The sequence below is a fragment of the Salvelinus fontinalis genome, chromosome 36, assembly GCF_029448725.1.
Source record: "Salvelinus fontinalis isolate EN_2023a chromosome 36, ASM2944872v1, whole genome shotgun sequence".
NCBI lineage: Eukaryota > Metazoa > Chordata > Actinopteri > Salmoniformes > Salmonidae > Salvelinus > Salvelinus fontinalis.
The window spans coordinates 15,097,340-15,119,202 of record NC_074700.1 but is presented as its reverse complement, the minus strand read 5'-3'; the positions used below and the strand labels follow the sequence as shown (position 1 = coordinate 15,119,202).

Sequence of the window (21,863 nt, the reverse complement as noted above, 5' to 3'; positions counted from 1 at the left end):
TTTGTGAAGTGCACCAGTCCCTCCTGCAGCACAGCACCCCCACAACATGATGCTGCCAGCCAGTGCTTCACGGTTGCGATGGTGTTCTTCGGCTTACAAGCATCCCCCTTTTTTCTCCAAACATAACGACGGTTATTATGGCCAAACATTTCTATTTTTGTTTCATCCAAAAAGTTCCTCCAAAAAGTACGATATTTGTCTCCATGTGAAGTTGCAAACCGTAGTTTTTTTTTATGGCTGTTTTAGAGCAGTGGCTTCTTCCTTTCGGAGCGGCCTTTCAGGTTATGTCGATATTGGACTCGTTTTACTGTGGACAAAGATACTTTTGTACCTGTTTCCTCCAGCATCTTCACAAGGTCCTTTGCTGTTGTTCTGGGATTGATTTGCACTTTTTGCACCAAAATACGTTCAACTCTAGGAGACAGATCACGTCTCCTTCCTGAGCAGTATGACGGCTGCGTGGTCCCATGGTGTTTATACTTGCGTACTATTGTTTGTACAAATGAACGTGGTACCTTCAGGCGTTTGGAAATTGCTCCCAAGGATGAACCAGACAAAAATCTTAGTTCTTGGCTGATTTCTTTTGATTTTCCCATGATGTCAAGTAAAGAGGCACTGAGTTTGAAGGTAGGCCTTGAAATACATCCACAGGTACACCTCCAATTGACTCAAATTGTGTCACTTAGCCTATTAGAAGCTTCTAAAGCCATGACATTTTTCTGGAATTTTCCAAGCTGTTTAAAGGCCCACTGGAATTGCGATACAGTGAATTATAAGTGAAATAATCTGTCTGTAAACAATTGTTGGAACAATTACTTGTGTCATGCACAAAGTAGATGTCCTAACTGACTTGCCAAAACTATAGTTTGTTAACAAGAAATGTGTGGAGTGGTTGAAAAACGAGTTTTAATGACTCCAACCGAAGTGTACGTAAACTTCCAACTTCAACTGTATATAAGAATATCAATATTCTATCTGAAACAAGTTTTATAATCATGATATTGGCTAATGAATCTCTAAATACTACAATAGGCATGATGCATCGATGTGGGAACAAAACTATATAAATAAAAAGAACATGTGATTTGCAAACTTCTACTCCACAGTTCCCCCTCTGTGCCTCATATCTTTTAAAGGGAGGGTATTGAATGCGCTCGAAAAGCTCTGCCAGATGGTGAGCTTAAGCATTTTCTCTAGATAATCCTGAATGAATCGTGAATAATGATAAGTGAGAAAGCTACAGACGCACAAATATCATGCCCCGAAGACATGCAAACCTCTCACCTTTACAATAACATGGGAGGTTAGCAATTTTTGGGGGGTATAATATTTGTAATCATGGCAGCATCTACATTCAATACATTTTAAGTATACAGCCAAAAGAAGAACAAATGCTTCACTGTCCCATTGGGAAGCGTTCAGGGAGAGTGGAGATGCTTAAGCTCACCATCTGACAGTTTTTCTACCGCATTCCTAAAAAAATGTGACTCTGCATAATTACATATGTCTATCACTTTGTTAGCATTCATCCAGCATAATGGCTAATAGTTCTGAGTTACCTGACAGACGGTTTACCTCCATTAAGTCTGAGGGAAAGTGCTCATGTTCTACCACTTTGCATCCCGTTTTGCCACTGCTAAGCTTGTTGAGCACAACAAATCGGAACAGCCGGTGTCAATAATTCACCGCTAGCTAATAACAGTTACTCAGGCATGGACTTCTGAGCAGCCATTGCGATCACAGGTACATTTGCCATTTGCCATACTTTTATTTGAGGTTCATTCTTATCCATCCCTTCCTCACGGTGGACGGTAGAATGCCATTGCGTACCCCCTGGTTTGGTCTCCAATTAGGGGTAAGATGGCGGAGAAACCAAAGGTTTGCTGGCATCAGAACCTCAGGTGCCACCAACTGCCATTGTTGCCTGACTAACCAAACTCCCTGTTCCGGCAAAACGTCATCCCACGCCCACGGACAATTGTTTCTTCTCTGCAATGAGTCAAGATTTGAGTACCTCCTTGACAATTTCTAGAATGCAAACATATTCTAACCGTTCTGATTGGTCTCAGAAACTGATGGGTTGGGCCAGAGCCAGAACACATGTGGGTTACACAGCGTTTTGATAATTTTTCATTGGCTTTGATACTCTGATTGGTTAGAAATTATCCAATCGCTGATGACTTTGTTTTGTACAACACCCCTCATTATGACAACACCCTAAACGACTTCAATGATGGCAGTCTCAGACTGAAGTATGTAGGGAACATAGAGTAGCGTCAGGTAACTGCTGTTTTGCCCTTGAGCAAGATCTTAACACCTAATGTGTTCCAGGGGCCCTTCTCTGTGGCTGACCCTGTTCCTTGCATGTGTGTATGTGTGATGTCTGGGGGGTTGGGAATGACATAAGACAGCAAAAAGACACATTTACGATTCACATTGGACAATAATGTTGAATTCTGTACTATTAAATTCTCTAACGAAGAAAGCCTACAATATCCCAGGCGAAGTTGGCGACCCAGTAGACGGTCGGGTTGACGCCACTGACAAACTGCAAGTGCTTGGCCTTGCTGACACGCTCCTGGATGAGGAAGAGGACGAAGCTTGCTGGGATGAAGGACATGGCAAAGATGACACAGATGGACACCACCACATCGGTGGAGGTGGCGGCCCTGAAGGAGAGAAAACAGGAAGTTGAGTACAAGTTTGATCCTGTGTGATCTTCTAGCATGATCAATAGGTCTGGTTGATATTTCTAGAACTGGTAAAGGGTCAATTGTTTTAAAGGGGAAGTTTAGTATTTTACAACTCAATGTTAGATGATAAACCCTAATCTATGATTTGCTTTTCTTTAAACAGCCACTACAAACGTCAGCTAACTGTAGCAACTGCTAGCTAAAAATACATTGTGATGGGAGCAAAACAATTGTCAAATCACCTATAAGTAAGGTCAAACCAAATAATTGAGTTTATTTCAGTTGATTTCTTTTTTTTCCCAGGTCCCACATGACCCAATCACTGCCATGAATTTTTAACAAGCTAGCGGTAGATAAAGTAAGGTGAAGGGACCTCTTAAAGAAAACCGAACAATGGATTACAGTTCTCCCGGCCCACAGACTACTTTCAGTGTGCAGAACCATCTAGCATGAAGTTGTAAAATATTGATCTCCACCATTAAGACTGATTGATTTTTCTAGTATCGATCCATCAATCATGAAATGTATTCATTACTCTTTCACATCTTCTGTCATGTGCTCTACAGTAACCTGGCCTAAACCCGTACAGATCAGTCCTAAAGGACCATACAATATTTAGTCTGGTGTGTGAACAGCTTGTTATTATAATTCTATAAGTGTTTTGTTTCCGTGCGTTTCCCATGATGCAGTCACCACTTAGTTTTTTTTCTTTCCCATAATGGATTAATGACTCACTAGGAAACAGTAGGAGTAGCCAGAGGAAAACCGAGGACACATTTGAAACCCATATACTTCCTTTACTAACAAACAAGAGCCAGAGGCCACTCAGAACTTTCACCTGACAATTAGTCCTAACACGGGAGGACTCTAGGGAGCAGATAGGGTCACAGTGGTAAAGAGGGAAAAAATCCTGTCTGAGAAATATGTTATGAACTTGACATTGGATGCATTCCAAATGGCACCCTATTCCCTATATAGTGCACTACTTTTGACCGGACCCCTATGGGCCCTTGTCAAAAGTAGTCCAGGGATCTGAGGCCAATGTCTGCTTAGCCCTCAGGGGCTGTAGATAGAGGAATGGTCAAGAGGCCTTTCGGTGGAAGTAAGCCCCATAACCTTTCCAGGTGTTGAGTTTCATTCTGAATGAAATCTCACACTTTCTGCCCCAGTCTTGTCATTAATCTTGCCTTTGACCTGGAATGAACACTAATGCTACTGAAATGTTTTGCCTATACTTTAGTTGCTCTGGATAAGAGTTTCTACTTAATCCTAAAAGCACCAACATATTTATAACCCTGAAAGCACCAACAGGAGTCATTTTTTTATGGTGATGATTGTATGTCAAGCTGTAACACTTTTTATTTTATTAACCTTTTGTAACACAAGTAAATGGTTTTAAGTCCCCTAAATAAACATATTAAAAAAAGATCCACACATTTAGTCAAATTTGGTGTCAGTCAAAAAATATGCTTTTGTATGTTTTTCATGTTTTGAGCAGTTATTTTGATCATTTTCAAAGCAACGTTCAAAGCGCTATTCATTCACGGTGCTGTGTTTCTATGATACTCAGAAGCTGATAAATTGGTGATTAAGATAACCTGACACACCGGTACAACCTAAGATGACTGCTGATATGAGCGATTTGGGCAGCGGTGCCATCAGACTTAAAGCTCTAACTTTGGAACGCTATGGGCTATCAACTCACGCCCAATGGCGAAGGTGCATAAAGATGGAGGAATTCAGATAGGACGTCCTTGTTTTTAGACCTACCTACAGAGTTCTTAAACTACAGCGTGCGACATGGTTCAATATGTCAATAATATTGGGATCAAGTTTACTGTGCTACTGCTAAAACAAACAAAAAAAGTCATGGAAACTCAGAGCACAGTCTGATATGGCAAACTTAGAAAATAAAGCATTTATGGTAAGTACAGATGGGCCGCCAACTTTATGCATGTCTGCTATTGCATCTGAAATGTGAGACTCTCAACTTGATATAGAGACATTGACTGAAAGGTAAAAATGTATTCACGTGTTGTAGTTCTTTTTCAGTTATAGTGGCTGCCACGGCCCCAAGGGGCCAAATTGGGGCTGGCTCCATACCTATATATTTTCAGGGTACTTACATCTACCTCTGTGACAAATGTGGTGCTTTTATCTCAAAGTGAACTATTGAGTCAAAATGTTCAGTTTAGACACACCACTAGTACACAAAAGGGAGATTATTTTTCATTTCTCCATATTAAACTTTTCACACGTGAGTTACAAATATCTTACGGTCGCCGCAGTGTGAGTTGTTTTATGCACGTGATGTCAGAATGCACTCACTGTTTGAAATTGTTCTCTCTTCTCATCTTTGTTTGACGCTGAAAAAACAAACATGTTGGAGCGCACAAACTACCCATCGTCAGATTACTTTCGATTTTTAGAAAGTGTTTTACAAAATTATTTTGATTGATGGTGAGCTCACCCAAGATGTGATGAATTGTAAATAGTAATTGCTATTAGCTAACTGATATTGTGGTTTCTGTCAGCTGAGAGTTAGCTAAATATTACAGCTTGTGTTATGTCAATCTTTCATCAGTTAGCGCTAGGACAAATGTAGCCTAGATTTTCTGATTTGGATGATTGTGTTGCGCTGTCGCTACTTCTGTGAATGTGTGAACATTTCATTCAAAAATAAACTGGTCACATTGACTTGCGTCAATCGAAACTGGACATTCTAAATAAGCATTCTAATTACACCGGGTTGTGCGCACACTGCAGAGAACATGAAATTATAGTACATTTTATAATACTTTTTTCACTAGTTGCTTGACAAAGTCCTTACATTTTAGGAGGATAAAAAAATTGGTTTCGAAATTATGTTTTGACACCTTGGTGCTTTTTGGGTTAATGACTAAAATGAAACCAAATGTCGAGTATTAGCAGACAAGTCCCATATGGTTTTATAGGTAAAATATGGCCGGTTGGACCAATTCTATCTATGTTCTATAATATACTGTTAGTTTTTGTATTAGCTTGTTACCAATAGATGACTCAATTTGACTGAATTCTCTTTTTGACTTGCAATCAGGCGAAACTACTGAAAACATTTCCGAGACCCAATGCCGATTCTTCATGGAAACTCTTGATCCTCCATGCTGTTTGAATATCATTCACCCCGCTAAAGGCATGTTGTGCTTTCTTGCCTTCCATACTTTCACATTCTGTCAATTCAGAGCTCCTGCTGGTCTCTTTTGATGAATAGATCACCCTCTTTCTGCTCTCTGCTGTCACATCTAACAGCGTTTCGGGTAGGAGGAGGTTTTGGAAGTTCACAAACAAGAGATGGAAACTGCACCAGAGAGGTGCTGGACTTTTGAGGTCAAAGGCCATTCAACAGCACTTCAATTATTCATGTTGTCTGGTATTGAGTGTGCCAAAATAAAAAATGTTCTCCAAATGGATTTATTTGTTCTATTTTATCCACATTGAAGAAGAAACAGTAGAGAAGTTGGCGATTATAGATGTTAAGTTCTTAGTTAGCCTCCTGTGTAATTGATTAGCTAATTGCAGATTGCAGGCAGTGGGCGACCACGTCTTCAGCTTAAGATCTAACGAGAGGCTCAAAGAGTTCATCTCTTTCCCAACCGTTTCTCTCTCCTCAGAAGCTGCTCTTTCATAAGAATCATTCTTCATTTCCAATGTTTTGCTCTCAAAACGTCCTTGCTGCGTCCGCTTATTTAGCTGTGAACCAGACTACAGTATATTCGACCACCTCCTCACACACACGCACACACATACAGACAGACCGACAGGCAGGCAGGCAGGCACACACACAAACGTCCCTCCTCCCTCCCCACCCTGCCACAATCTCACACCAGACTACATGCCAGGTAATTAACATATTACATTAGTCGTCACGTGCAGCCCCGCCATGGCCTGGACGTAATTGGGATGCGTAAACATGAAATAATTTACGCAGTGGGTGCTGCCCCACTTTCAACAGTTTTCAACAGGCTTATCTAGACTGCACTCAACAGGGCCAAAGATTATTTGAGGCAACTGATTGGCTAATGAGGTAACCCTGAACAAGGGCTAGCGGCTTATCACGGTGAGGGAACACAAACCCTGCTAGTAAAGTAACAAGCTGTATAGTTGGGGATAAGCTTTTAATGTGTTTTAATGTGCCTGGTCTTTCCAGTTGTTTTTGCCCAAGGTCTAGACTGAGGTATGGCTTCAAAAAGCCATGGAGGGGGGTTAGAAAACCATAATGAAGTGGTCAAATAATCATCTGTTTTTCAATTGTTTAGGTAAACAATTTTCCATTCCAGTATATGTAGCCATAATGCAAATCTGTTCATTCTATTGAACACAGAGGGACTAGATGTCCAAATAATTACTAGTTTCTTAACATCTGTTTGGTGCTACCAATGTAAAAAAGAAAAAAGTAAATGACAAAGGATTTTTCTTTCTAACTACCCGGAAAAACAAATACTTTCTTTGAAGACCGTACGCAAAGCCCTAAATGTCAAGCTCTCTTTTATTAAAGGACATTGGGGATTTAGTGACTGAACAGGTCTCTCTCTCTCTGATTCACTGAAGTCAAGCTCCAGGTCACATAGAACCACCATGATGATTTACTGTGTCTTCTTACGCTAGCAGAGCACTGCGGTCAGTCAAAGAAAACGCCTGGACAGAGGCTATCCCCGAACACAACCACCCCTCCATGTTTCCCTATCTGATACATTGAAAACCATACTTTGAGTGAGGAAAAAATCTTGAATTAAGGCAATGATGCAGGGACACGAACACGATCACATAGGACACGGACACCCTAGCTGTTTTCCTCTAGTAATTAATTTTACATGGAAGGAGAATCCCAAGTTAATCTCTAGATCATGGATAATAAATTACAGGCAGGGCCCACATGGAGATTGAGAGAGCAAGAGAGAGAGACAAAGAGACACAACCAGAGACAAAGAAAGAGAGATTTGTCTTGGGCTGAATTTATGGGTTTGGAAGCTGTCGTAATTATCTTCTAGCCAAGCCAGCTTCTCTCTCTAATTCACCACTGTTGCTAACACCCGGCCACTACATAAATACCTTACTTGGTACCACAACAAAGGAACAAGGAATTAAATGGTATCTGTGGCATGATTGATCGCGTCCACAGGATGTCATCAGGTTTCAACATCGAAACTGACATTTCAGCAAACAAAGTGTGAAAACTAAGCATCTACAGAGAAAGATGTACAGGACAACACAAATAGAGCTTTATGTTATGTTATGCTATGTAATGTTATGCTATGCTACAGGTAACTGCCAAAATAATGGAAACATGAGTAAATGAGGGATACAAAGTATATTGAAAGCAGGTGCTTCCACACAGGTGTGGTTTGTGAGATGATTAAACAATTAACATCCCATCATGCTTAGGGTGTATAAAAATGCTGGGTAGGCCATTATTTTGGCTACCATGGATATGACCCCAGAGGATGACAATGCCCCCATCCACAGGGCACTGAATGGTTTGATGAACATGAAAACAATGTAAACCAAATGCCATGTCTCACTCACCAGATCTCAACCCAATTGAACACTTATGGGAGATTCTGGAGCCGCGCCTGAGACGGCGTTTTCCACCACCACTAAAACACCAGATGATGGAAATTCTCTTGTAGGAATGGTGTCGCATCCCTCAAATAGAGTTCCCGACACTTGTAGAATCTATGCCAAGGTGCATTGAAGCTGTCCTGGCTGGTGGTGGCCCAACGCCCTATTAGGACACGGGAATGTTGGCGTGCTATTAGTGCTATTATATGCTACTGTATGTTTTCATATGTTAAGTAATTATGTTATGCTATATTACTCTGTATTATGCTTACACTATATTCTACTGTATGTTTTCATATGTTAAGTAATTATGTTATTAATTATGTTATGCTAAATTTCTCTGTATTATGCTTACACTATATGTTACATTACCTCATTTCAGCGAGGGGTTTGCTTGATGATGGAAATTAGATTGATGATAGACTCAGACTGCATTAGACAGTGGAGGCTTGTGGTTCTGTACTTCTATAACGCCCTCATTGACACTAGAGATCTCATGGGGAAGCTTCAGGGCTCCAGACTGATCACTTGGGTTATAAAGCAACAGTATGTGAAAGCGGGCGGTCCCCGTGGGATCGCCTCTAGTGTGCTATTACTAACACAAATCTATATCTCTGTCTTTAATTCTCTCTTTCTCTCCGTCACTCTTTATTTCTCTGCCTTTCTCTCCCATCTCTATTTCTCTTTATTTCTCAGAGGGCCTCGTCCTCTCAATCTCCCTATTCATCTATACCCCAGCCCAATACTATCCCTCTCCCTCTCTCCACCTTTCCCTCTCCGTCTCAGACTCCTGCTACTTGTTCTGCCGCTCCAGCTTCCCTCACTCCCTCCCCCTCTGTCTAAACCCTTTCCTCCCTCCCTTTGGCTCCGCTTGGCCTGTCGTACAGGTGATAGAACAGGTATAGGGTAAAGTTACCCCTAGATGCTGATCTTGGGTCAGCATTGCATTTTCCCCATGTATGGTTACAGTTAGGATTGGAGAAGGGTAACTGATCCTAGATCTGTACCTAGGGGAACCCCAGAGCTGATACAACCCGACTTACATTGCCTGGTAGGAAAGCTGAGCTTTGGTGAGGTTGAGGGGGTGGCTGGAGGCGGAGATTCCATATTCCCTGGGGTCATGACCCGGCGGCAGGTTGCCTCTCAGGATGGCGTTGTTGGCCACATTGAGGAACGATACAATACCGTGCCACGCCTGGTTGTAGAACCACACCTGGAGACATGACAGATGGTTTATTGCCGCTATAGTTCAAAGACAATATAAAGCATATATACAGTTTCCCGGACAAAGATTAAAGCTAGTCCTAGGTTAAAAAGAATGTTCAAGGGAGATTCTCCATTTAAAGTTGTTGTTTTTTATCCGCTGGAAAACCAGCCCATGGAGTGTACCTTACTCCTTACCTATGTAGCGCCAAAGCAATTGACAACAGTTATCAAGACGTAGAAACACTTAGCATAACATAACCATTACTCCATGGTATAAGTAAATCTGTTATGGAACTATATTGCATCATCAGATATGCAGGAGGCAGTTAGCACCACTGTTAATTTAGCTAATTCTGAGTGGAAAAGTGATGATTTACTTATTTTATGGAAATGATGCAGAGTGCTCCTGGTAATTAGTCCAGTTAAATGCCTATGTAAATCATGGGCCTTGCCATGCTTAATACATGAAAACAATTATATTTTCATTACATAACAGTAACTAGAACAAAATAAAGCAACTCTCAAATTAGCATCATACTACACAGGCAGAGATCTAGCTATGTACTGTACCAGCGTTGGGCTATACCTGCTACTGTGTCGTCTCACAAAGCACTCGTGATGACCAAACAAAAATGGTAATGGCCACCAAGGAACCTCTGAGTCTCTAAGCCTCAAGATGAATGATGATATAATACCTTGACATTATCCCTGGTCCCGAGCTCTTTCAGGAGCGTCTCGGTATTCAGGAGCATCTGATTGGTCGTGTTATCCTAATGAAGGAGAGAATAAAAATACATTTAAAAAAGGCTTAATTGGACACACTTGGGAAAATACATATCCTCTTTGAAATGCAAAACAACACAGAACAGGAGAGGGGAATAGGTCTCTCAGCAATACCTGTATGTTGCTGAGGTCCACTTATTTTATATAGGCTTGAGAAGTAACATTCATTTTGTTGTTATTTTGGCAAACCCGCAACACTGCCTTCGCTTGCCCCCATGTCCATGTCATCTTATCTATTGTGATCTAAATTACACAAAAACTGATCTTAAGTCAGCACTTCTGCTCTGATATGCTTGATGCATACGTCCCCTGAGTACTAGAGCTATAGAGGGCAGTTGGGAGTGGGAGCCGAATGAGTCAATGTTGATGACCGAGTGGGGGCCGAATGACTTCGACAACCCAGGACTTCCTTCCACTTGTTTTGCTCTCCTCTCTCTTTAATTATTATTTTTATTTTTTATTTTTTACATATGTCTCTCTTTTCTCACCATGGAAATAACATGGTGTTATAACATATAGCACATGACAGCTACAGGACCAAGCGGGAGTGGGCTGAATGGGTTGCCTTAAAAAATACACTCTGGTCATGTTTCATGTGAAATGGGCCTGCTGCAGATGACTGGGCCGCCGCGTGTGATTTGCGATGGCCCATCATCCTGCCTGTGCCCAGTTCCAGTTCAGCCCGTTCCACATTGCATACGTTACAGGTGTAATATAAATAAATGCAAATGGCTCCCCTCACCTTGATCAAAAGCCTACAATACGAGAGAGGAAGGAAGAGGGGGAGTGAAAGAGAGAGATGACCCCATGTCACCCCCAAGAGGTTTAGGATGGGAACAGGCCCATGAACATTTCACTATCATCATATCTTTTCTCTCATCTTCAAATCGGACTTTGCTTGGGTCCAATGGAGTCCAGACCTAAGGCAGCGACAGCACTTGGTCTGGGATTAATGATGGATTATCTTATTAACTTCGAACAGGGGAGGGTCCTCTTAAAAGACAGACAACTCCCCCAGCAAATCACGAGGCAGACATGCCAGGACATCGCGATTTGAAACGGAAATTTTCAGACAAAACATTTGCAGTGTTTTTAGTGAAGGTTGATGCAAACTAGCCACTTACGAAATGCACTCCTTCTTGCTAGATACTATTTTTGCGGGGGATATTTACGCTAGGGCAACAAGCGGATAAGGCAGTGACATAACCTAGCCGGATGTCTCAACTCCGCCCTTTCCTCTATGCCCAACTGACGCTGTATACGTACAGACGTATCAGCTGGAAACATTGGTCGAGAGACTGTGATTATACTGATAACATTGACCCTGGTTCATTCCTATCTCTTTGAATTGTGAATTTCAGAAATTTCACAGAAACACACAGAACACCGACATAAATATCTGTGTTAAATGACTTCCCTGCTCTAGCTCATTTACTATTCATGAGCCCAGGAACTACAACATTTTTTTCTGTCTGTAATTCTCCTTTCCTCAAAGCTGGGACTCACATTTTGCTTTTACTTCTCCCTGTTGAGGAATGGGATTAGAGGGAGGAGGAAACCGCAGGGGGTTGAGGTGTAGGGAGAAAGAGTCTGGCGCTGGTTGGCAACGTAGCAGGCACAACATGGGAATGGGGTCTTCCTGAGAATTAGCTGCTTGTTCCACTGGTTTCTTAGCCAGACGGGAAGACTCACCGCGAGCGAGACAGAGGGGGATTATGGAACCCCAGCGAGTGTTTACTGCTGCTAATCCCTTACGAAACAACTTCCTCCTCAAGGGTGATGGAAAATGAGAAAAAAAGTGATGGTTGTATGGCAAATGAGCTGGCCGACCGCCACAGCCATGGCCAGTGATACGACTGTGGCACGACGTGTTGTGTCGAGTGCGTGACAAGTTGTATGTTAAAAGCTGTTTTGGTATGGCTCTCAAGACACTGTATTTGACTACTTCATTTACTAGTCTGTCTTAATCGTCTTCAAGCACGGTGCGTTTTGTTTCTGCCATGTTACTATATTCGTCATCCTAATCAATCCCAGAATCCTTTGAGTCTCATTTCAATTTCAGCTGTGGAACCCCCCAAAAAAACGATCAATCGTGAATTTAAAAGATAACTTCCAGCCCAGTCAGGGGGCACAGCAGAATACTACTGTTCTCTCTCCTTCTGCAACCCAAGCAGACACAGATTGCGTTCTAAATGACACCCTATTTTTGTGCGGCCCAAAATACTGCACTATATAGGGTACCATTTGGGACCCAGTCACAGTCAGCGAGTTAGCCATATCTCAAGGACAATTTTCCACTTTAATAAGGGAAAGGCACAGAGCTGGGAACGGCTCATGCTCGGCCATTAGAGTTACATCATCACTGCGGCGACTAATTAAAGTTGTGTTAGCGTAGAGAATCTAGAGCGTGGAGAAGTGCCCTGGGTAAGGATGGGGAAGATGCCCCGAGGGCGGGCAACATTCTGCTGATCTCACAAAAGTTTGAGGTCCGGGCTTCCGACAGGTTTGAACATTTAATGTGTGTGGAAGGGTATGTGTGTGTATGTGGGATGGTATGTGTGTGGGAGGGTATGTGTGTGTGTTTGTGGAAGGGTATGTGTGTGTATGTGGGATGGTATGTGTGTGGGAGGGTATGTGTGTGTGTTTGTGGAAGGGTATGTGTGTGTATGTGGGATGGTATGTGTGTGGGAGGGTATGTGTGTGTGTTTGTGGAAGGGTATGTGTGTGTATGTGGGATGGTATGTGGGTGGGAGGGTATGTATGTGTGTGTTTGTGGAAGGGTGTGTGTGTGTATGTGGGATGGTATGTGTGTGGGAGGGTATATGTGTGTGTATGTGGGATGGTATGTGTGTGGGATGGTATGTGTGTGTGTGTTTGTGGAAGTGTATGTGTCTGTATGTGGGATGGTATGTGTGTGGGAGGGTATGTGTGTGTGTTTGTGAAAAGGTATGTGTGTGTATGTGGGATGGTATGTGTGTGTGTTTGTGGAAGGGTATGTGTGTGTATGTGGGATGGTATGTGTGTGGGAGGGTATGTGTGTGTGTTTGTGGAAGGGTATGTTTGTGTATGTGGGATGGTATGTGTGTGGGAGGGTATGTGTGTGTGTTTGTGGAAGGGTATGTGTGTGTATGTGGGATGGTATGTGTGTGGGAGGGTATGTGTGTGTGTTTGTGGAAGGGTATGTGTGTGTATGTGGGATGGTATGTGTGTGGGAGGGTATGTGTGTGTGTTTGGGGAAGGGTATGTGTGTGTATGTGGGATGGTATGTGTGTGGGAGGGTATGTGTGTGTGTTTGTGGAAGGGTATGTGTGTGTATGTGGGATGGTATGTGTGTGGGAGGGTATGTGTGTGTGTGTTTGTGGGAGGGTATGTGTGTGGGAGGGTATGTGTGTGTGTTTGTGGAAGGGTATGTGTGTGTATGTGGGATGGTATGTGTGTGTGTGTTTCTGGGAGGGTATGTGTGTGTATGTGGGATGGTATGTGAGTGTGGCAGAGGGTATGTGTGTGTGTGGGAGGGTATGTGTGTGTGTGGGAGGGTATGTGTGTGTGTGTTTGTGGGTGTGTGGTGTGTGTGTGTGTGTATGTGGGAGGGTATGTGTGTGTGTGTGTGTGTGTGTGTGGGATGGTATGTGTGTGTGTGTGTGTGGGAGGGTATGTGTGTGTGTGTGTGGGAGGGTGTGTGTGTGTGTGTGTGGCAGAGGGTATGTGTGTGTGGCAGAGGGTATGTGTGTGTGTGGGAGGGTATGTGTGTGTGTGGGAGGGTATGTGTGTGTGTGTGTGTGTGTGTGTGTGTGTGTGTGTGGGATGGTATGTGTGTGTGTGTGTGTGGGAGGGTATGTGTGTGTGTGTGGGAGGGTGTGTGTGTGTGTGTGGCAGAGGGTATGTGTGTGTGTGTGTGTGTGGCATGTGTGTGTGTGTGTGTGGCAGAGGGTATGTGTGTATGTGGGAGGGTAGTGTGTGTGTGTATGTAGGAGGGTATGTGTGTGTGTGTGTGTGTGTGTGTGGGAGGGTATGTGTGTGTGTGTGTGTGTGGGAGGGTGTGTGTGTGTGTGTGTGTGTAACAACTTCCGTTCCTCTCCTCGCCCCAACCTGGGCTCGAACCAGGGACCCTCTGCACACATCAACCACAGTCACTCACGAAGCATCGTTACCCATCGCTCCACAAAAGCCGCGGCCCTTGCAGAGCAAGGGGAACCACTACTTCAAGGTCTCAAAGCGAGTGATCTCACCGTTTGAAAGGCTATTAGCGCGCAACACCGCTAACTAGCTAGCCATTTCACATCGGTTACATGTGTGTGGGAGGGTATGTGTGTGTATGTGGGAGGGTATGTGTGTGTGAGTGTGTGTGTGTGTGTGTGTGTGTGTGTGTGTGTGTGTGTGTGTGTGTGTGTGTGTGTGTGTGTGTGGGAGGGTATGTGTGTGTGTGTGGGAGGGTATGTATGTGTGTGGGAGGGTATGTGTGTGTGGGGGAGGGTGTGTAAGTGTAAGTGAAAGTGAAAGTGAAACGGAGAGAGAGATAGTAGATAGATAGATAGAGTGGGAGTGGGTACGCTTGTTTGAGTGTGTTGAGGAGAAAGAGAGGAAGAACTAAATGTTTTAAATACATCATACCCAGTTTCCATGGACACCAAAAAGTCTATCTGAGTTTGAACTTTCCTCTGAGTTCGATTTGAAGGTAATGTATTGAAATTCAAGAGTCACTCAAGCAGATTCAAGTCCATGTTTCACAAAGAGCACAAGCTTAGCATTAGCTATCAGGCCGGTTTATAAGCTGGGTTTGTCCTTGGTTTCTACGTCTATGCATAATTGAACATAGATAAACAACATCCAAGGACCTCAGTGAATTGAGGTCTCCAAAGACCCCTTCTGGCTTTCAACCGCAGCAAACGTACCTTGTCTATCCTCCTCCCACACAGGCACATATTAAATGAATGCGCTTTCCCTCAGTAGTCAAGCTGTACAACGGCCAGCAGTAAGGCTACCACGATTCCAATATCCATAGCATACCTGGGAGGAATTTAATAGGCTTCTCAAATCCCTGATCAGAGCTTCTATTTCCGGTTCAGTCATCCTGACTTGGGAGTTGACCCCTCCGACAGAAATCCCTCCATACCTTGAGTGGTGGGTAGTGGTAGTTGTGGGGGCAGAGATCACAGTGCAATTTAATACGATATGAAAATGCATGGACACACAAACACAGGAATAAACGCACAGACATGCGCACGCGCACACACCCACACCCACACCCACACACACCAACACACACACACACCCACCCACACCAACACACACACACACCCACCCACACCCACACACACACACACACCCACCCACACCCACACACACACACACACACACACCCACCCCCACACCCACACCCACACCAACACACACACACACATACAGTAACATTTCATTTGCCTTAGTTATCATGAATAGGACTTTGAGTTTAACATTATGCACATTATCTTAGATAACTCCGGTTGCATTGTTGGCATTATGTCTGAATGTTACGCATGTTCTACCAAGCACATAGCTGAATGCAAAATGACCACTCTGGATAATAGTGTCTGGTAAATGACTAAAATGTCAAATAAGTAAAATTACCTTTTTCTGCCTGCTTCCTTGTAGGTCTTTAAAAGGAAGTCTGTCATGTTCCGGCCCGTCATGTCCTGCAGTGTGTCTGTGGTATTCTGGGTCCGCTGGAAATACGTGATAATGAGATGGTATTATTTCTAAGATACATACTCCTCTTCAGCCCAGCACTCATTGACATGTGATGTGCGTTTTGCTAAAGTGTACAGACTACTAAGGTAGCTTAAGAGGAAAATAAGAAAAAAAATTGCACCTTCAAAGCAATGGATAGAACAGCCACGGCATGCCGTCTTAGCAGACGCATTTATCGAAAGGGACATACAACCCCACGTCTGTACATTTTGGTAGCCCCGGCGGGATTTAAACCCACAAACCCTGACGTTGCAAGTGCTTTACCATACGAACTGAGCCACACAGCAGTGGTGATACATACAAGTTCCAGATATTGTATTGTGTAAAATAAAACAAAAAATTGTCTGACAGGCTATGTACTTCAACCCTCTATCTGATTCACGGATTGGGCACTGAAATGTACCTGTACCTATCTACATTTACAATCAGATGATGACGATCAATATGGTGTTTGTTTTAACACAATGTCAAAGAGATCAGAGACACAAAAAAAACAGAATGCCAACTACCGGTTGCCATGTCTACCTCTGAAAGCCAGGCACTATGATCAGGATCGAAAAAGTTCAGCCAAAACAATGGCCACACCATTCTAATACAAACAGGGTGGAAGCACTCCAATCATTATTGCACGATGGTTGCACCAGCCACATTTCTAACCATAAACAATTCAGATACGCATGGCGCTGTGAAACCCAACTAAGAACACTAAATAATAGTGAGTGTGTTGGAGCCTTCCCCATCGCTATGATACAGCCAAAGCTGTGGCTAATGTCAAAGGGCCCTAATTAGCCCGTACTCTCCATAAATTGGCATGTTCAAAGACACAATTAGGGAGGATGCGACACTGTGGTGCGCATCCACTCCACATAGCCACATCCACACGTGCTAACAACTAGCAAGCCCCTCCTGTCGGGCCCAGTTTATTTCATGGTGTCGGGATACTACGCTGATTAGAAGGATTTCCTGGCAACGCTAATGGAGACTGCTTATTAGGGTCCAGAGCACCCCAAGCCGAGCCTCAAGCGCCTTCATCCCCCTCCCTACCCTGAATCCCTTTTGCCCAGTTGTGTTCTCTCCACCCTTCACTGGGTTCCTAGCTTATCGCGCTAACCGATGGTAAACAACACTGCCCACATAATGAGTTTAAATAGCCTCCCCCATGCTGATAAGTTGTGTTTGTATGCCTATTTTCTATGTCGTTTAGTAATGACATGGATATGTATGCAAACAGGCGTCTGCTTGTTAATTAATTCCTAGTTTGGTTGGGGCGAGGGGGCGGATTAGGAGGGGAGAGGGGAAGTGCAAGGCCGGTGGTTCTTTTCTGAAAGCTTGTTTGTGTGCCTATCTGTCTCTCAGATGCCTGTCGCTCAGATAGATATTTGGATGGTTCCATGTTCTTCTTATTTTCATCTTTTTTTCAGCTGCTTGCCCAGTAATCTGTATTATCTGACCCACTACATGTTGAGAAAATGTGTTTTCTACAAACGAACCATGTTATTTTGAAAGTACTTCAACTAACTCCACACTACAGGCAAATGTAGTTCAACTAACTCCACACTACTGGGAAATGTAGTTCAACTAACTCCACACTACTGGGAGACGTAGTTCAACTAACTCCACACTACTGGGAGACGTAGCTCAACTAACTCCACACTACTGGGAGACGTAGTTCAACTAACTCCACACTACTGGGAAACGTAGTTCAACTAACTCCACACTACTGGGAAACTTAGTTCAACTAACTCCACACTACTGGGAAACGTAGTGCAACTAACTCCACACTACTGGGAAACGTAGTTCAACTAACTCCACACTACTGGGAAACGTAGTTCAAATAACTCCACACTACTGGGAAACGTAGTTCAACTAACTCCACACTACTGGGAAACGTAGTTCAACTAACTCCACACTACTGGGAAATGTAGTTCAACTAACTCCACACTACTGGGAAATGTAGTTCAACTAACTCCACACTACTGGGAAACGTAGTTCAACTAACTCCACACTACTGGGAAACGTAGTTCAACTAACTCCACACTACTGGGAAATGTAGTTCAACTAACTCCACACTACTGGGAAACGTAGTTCAACTAACTCCACACTACTGGGAAACTTAGTTCAACTAACTCCACACTACTGGGAAATGTAGTTCAACTAACTCCACACTACTGGGAAACGTAGTTCAACTAACTCCACACTACTGGGAAACTTAGTTCAACTAACTCCACACTACTGGGAAACTTAGTTCAACTAACTCCACACTACTGGGAAATGTAGTTCAACTAACTCCACACTACTGGGAAATGTAGTTCAACTTACTCCACACTACTGGGAAATGTAGTTCAACTTACTCCACACTACTGGGAAATGTAGTTCAACTAACTCCACACTACTGGGAAATGTAGTTTCTCTACTAGTGAAGCAAGAAGGAAGTTGTGTAACGGGAAGAAGCAGATGAGTCACAGCACAATACACTGTTTACCACTGAAAAATCTGAGTCTCCTTTCCGAGCAGCAGGAACTCAGGCATAAACAAACAGATAGAGAGTTGACTTAACCGTACAGCTCACAGCCAGCATGGGTCTAATTGCATTGGCCGATTTCCACATCCTCCAATCGAAACCACAGATAATGTGAGCTCTCCTCCAACACTCCATAGACGTGTGTCCTAATATGGACACCGTACGTGTCAGCTATTTATGTAACTCCATAGATAGATATCGGAGGACGTAATGGCTGAAATGGAATGAATGAAATAGCAACCATGTGTTTGATGTATTTGATATCTTTTCAATTATTACATTTCAGGCTTTACAATGAGCACGTCCTCAGGTATGTCCTCCCACCAGCCACTTCTGATCCAGATGAGTTACTGTACATAGAATGCTCTCTCTACACTTGTCAATCTATACCTCACATCAATCATTCCACGAGCGTATGCCGCTCTCGACCACACAAGTCATTTTAAGGCATATTGGCCATCTACGTCTTATATATCCCAACTATTTACCCGCACTTCCTCTTATTCCGCACGCATCTGTCGCTATCGACCAGATGACTGCAGGTTGATAACACACAGGAGAGGCAAACAGGAGAGGCATTTGTAAACTCAGAGTAATCAAATCTGAGCTGACATGCTGCAGTGTTAGAGAGACCTTAAGAGGGTAGGCAGTGTTCTTACTCATCTCTGCATATAGTCTCTGTATCTTGGGAAACCTCAAAGTCCAACTATCAATTCTACCTGGGACAAACAAATGCAATTTTCGGGATGTAGAGTTCTGCTTAAAACTATGTGAGCCTTGTGCTGCAAACCTCAAAGACCAACATCCAATTTCACCTGGCACAAACACATTGTCGCTGTCTCATGAAAACCTTTAAACTCCATTTTTGCCTATTTGCATTTTTTATTTTAATTACTGAAAGCATTAACTCCCCTCGATGTACTTGGAACATTTCATGACTCTAAGAATAAGAACATGTATTCAAAATAGCTTCTGAAGTTTCATAATTGTATGTTCGTTAATGGGAAAATATGGTAATTTCCTGAAAGGTTTTTGTTTTGGAGATAAGAGGTTTTCACCAGACAGCAACGGAATGCAATCGTCGGGACATTGAGTTCTGCTTTAAACTATGTGTGCCGTCTGCTGTATGTAGCTTTGGAGGCTTAGGCAGAGTACGTCTCATCTAGTTTGTTGATTCCCTCAGAAATGCTCAATTATGATCAAGTCAATTGTGTTTTCTTATGGTTTTAAAGACACAACATATAATTCCCATTTCCAGAAAGGCATGACTTAAAATTTTAATTTCCCGTCAAAAGTGCTGCACCTGTCTTGTTTGTGGAGCTGAGTCTTGGTAAAGTAACTGCTGGTAAGTTATTTACAGAGCCCCACCTGTTTTGAGCCCCACATTTATAGGGGGGGGGGGGGCATTCCTGTTTTGGATGGGGGGCTTTTGCATATTGATTAATATGTGTCACATATCAGTTTGTAAACAATGTAAAAAAATATATATATTAAGTTAATAAAGATAATAAAGTTACGTTAATAAAGCTGCATAAAAACATGGTCTCTTTTTTGTTTTCTTGAGTAAGGCAGCTCCAAAATGCAGGTGTTTCAGCCTGGCTCAGTGCTTTCTGTGGTGATGGGGCAGCCAGCAGAAAATACAGAGCGTTGCACCATGATTGGCTCAGTGTTCTGTCACTCATGGGGACATTACGTCAAGTCTAAGGGTAGAGCTAGAAAATTCAAGCCCCTTGGGTGCTGCCATAGAGATACATTAGTGCCCATCCAAGAAGGCTCGACGTCATTGGCCACAGATAAAATGACACCAAAACACATATCTCCAGTAGCTTCGATTGGACTGATCATGTCAACATCATACTTTCAAAATCTTAGCTAGCAGTCATTATCATGAATCAAGTCAATCTACTGGTAAATCGTTTTTATTCCTTGTCATATGAAGATAAATTATAGCTAAAACGTATCGTTGCTCATTGGCTATTGGACATAAATATTACACAACAAATTGTAAATCGCAAATTCAACAATGAGTTGTATGGAAGGAATCAGTGGCTAACTGCAAGCATTGCAAGGCAACCATTAGCCTGCTATTCAGTGGAGTGGCTGTGTGAACCCAAGTCTAAGATTAAGGGTGTCTTTTCCTAGTTTAAAATTATAAACATTCAACATTGGCCATGCTGTCAATGAAGCATGATTTGTGCCACCCTTAAAACAACTTAACTCGGAACTGCAAAATCTGACTTCTGTGAGTTCAAGACAACTGGGAACTCGGGAAAAACGAGCCACGACTGGGAGAATACGTTTTGAACTTTCATCCAACTCGGAATTGTAAACTCGGGCCTCTTTCCAGAGCTACGACCTGAAGATCACTGACGTCATCATGATTCAACCTTTTTTCCCCAGAGATCCCAATTTTCTTGAAAGCACCATAAATCCAAAGAGTGCCAGACTTTGATGACAAAGTTTGATGACAAAATTTGCCCACGAAAAACCGCCGCGCCAACTTCCTGTTCAAGTGAGCACATCACAACAAGGTGAGTCCAAAAATGTCTTATATACTGCTGCATAAATGATGTAATATTCCAGGGAGATACAGTGGGGCAAAAAAGTATTTAGTCAGCCACCAATTGTGCAAGTTCTCCCACTTAAAAAGATGAGAGAGGCCTGTAATTTTCATCATAGGTACACTTCAACTATGACAGCAAAACGAGAAAAACAAATCCAGAAAATCACATTGTAGGATTTTTTATGAATTTATTTGCAAATTATGGTGGAAAATAAATATTTGGTCACCTACAAACAAGCAAGATTTCTGGCTCTCACAGACCTGTAACTTCTTCTTTAAGAGGCTCCTCTGTACTCCACTCGTTACCTGTATTAATGGCACCTGTTTGAACTTGTTATCAGTATAAAAGACACCTGTCCACAACCTCAAACAGTCACACTCCAAACTCCACTATGGCCAAGACCAAAGAGCTGTCAAAGGACACCAGAAACAAAATTGTAGACCTGCACCAGGCTGGGAAGACTGAATCTGCAATAGGTAAGCAGCTTGGTTTGAAGAAATCAACTGTGGGAGCAATTATTAGGAAATGGAAGACATACAAGACCACTGATAATCTCCCTCGATCTGGGGCTCCACGCAAGATCTCACCCCGTGGGGTCAAAATGATCACAAGAACGGTGAGCAAAAATCCCAGAACCACACGGGGGGGACCTAGTGAATGACCTGCAGAGAGCTGGGACCTAAGTAACAAAGCCTACCATCAGCAAGGGCATTGAAGATGAAACGTGGCTGGGTCTTTCAGCATGACAATGATCCCAAACACACCGCCCGG

General features: G+C 43.0%; 1 protein-coding gene across 1 annotated transcript in view; it reads right to left on the bottom strand.

Annotated features, from left to right (window-relative positions):
• Window positions 1-21,863, bottom strand: part of LOC129835257 (phospholipid-transporting ATPase ABCA1-like) — a 245,041-nt gene that overhangs the window by 63,343 nt on the left and 159,835 nt on the right. The window contains exons 33-37 of the mRNA XM_055900807.1: window positions 15,888-15,982; window positions 15,288-15,393; window positions 10,193-10,267; window positions 9,335-9,504; window positions 2,492-2,669 (exon numbers count right to left, since the gene is read on the bottom strand). Coding sequence (XP_055756782.1) covers window positions 2,492-2,669; window positions 9,335-9,504; window positions 10,193-10,267; window positions 15,288-15,393; window positions 15,888-15,982 — 624 coding nt within the window. The remainder of the gene's footprint in view (window positions 1-2,491; window positions 2,670-9,334; window positions 9,505-10,192; window positions 10,268-15,287; window positions 15,394-15,887; window positions 15,983-21,863) is intronic.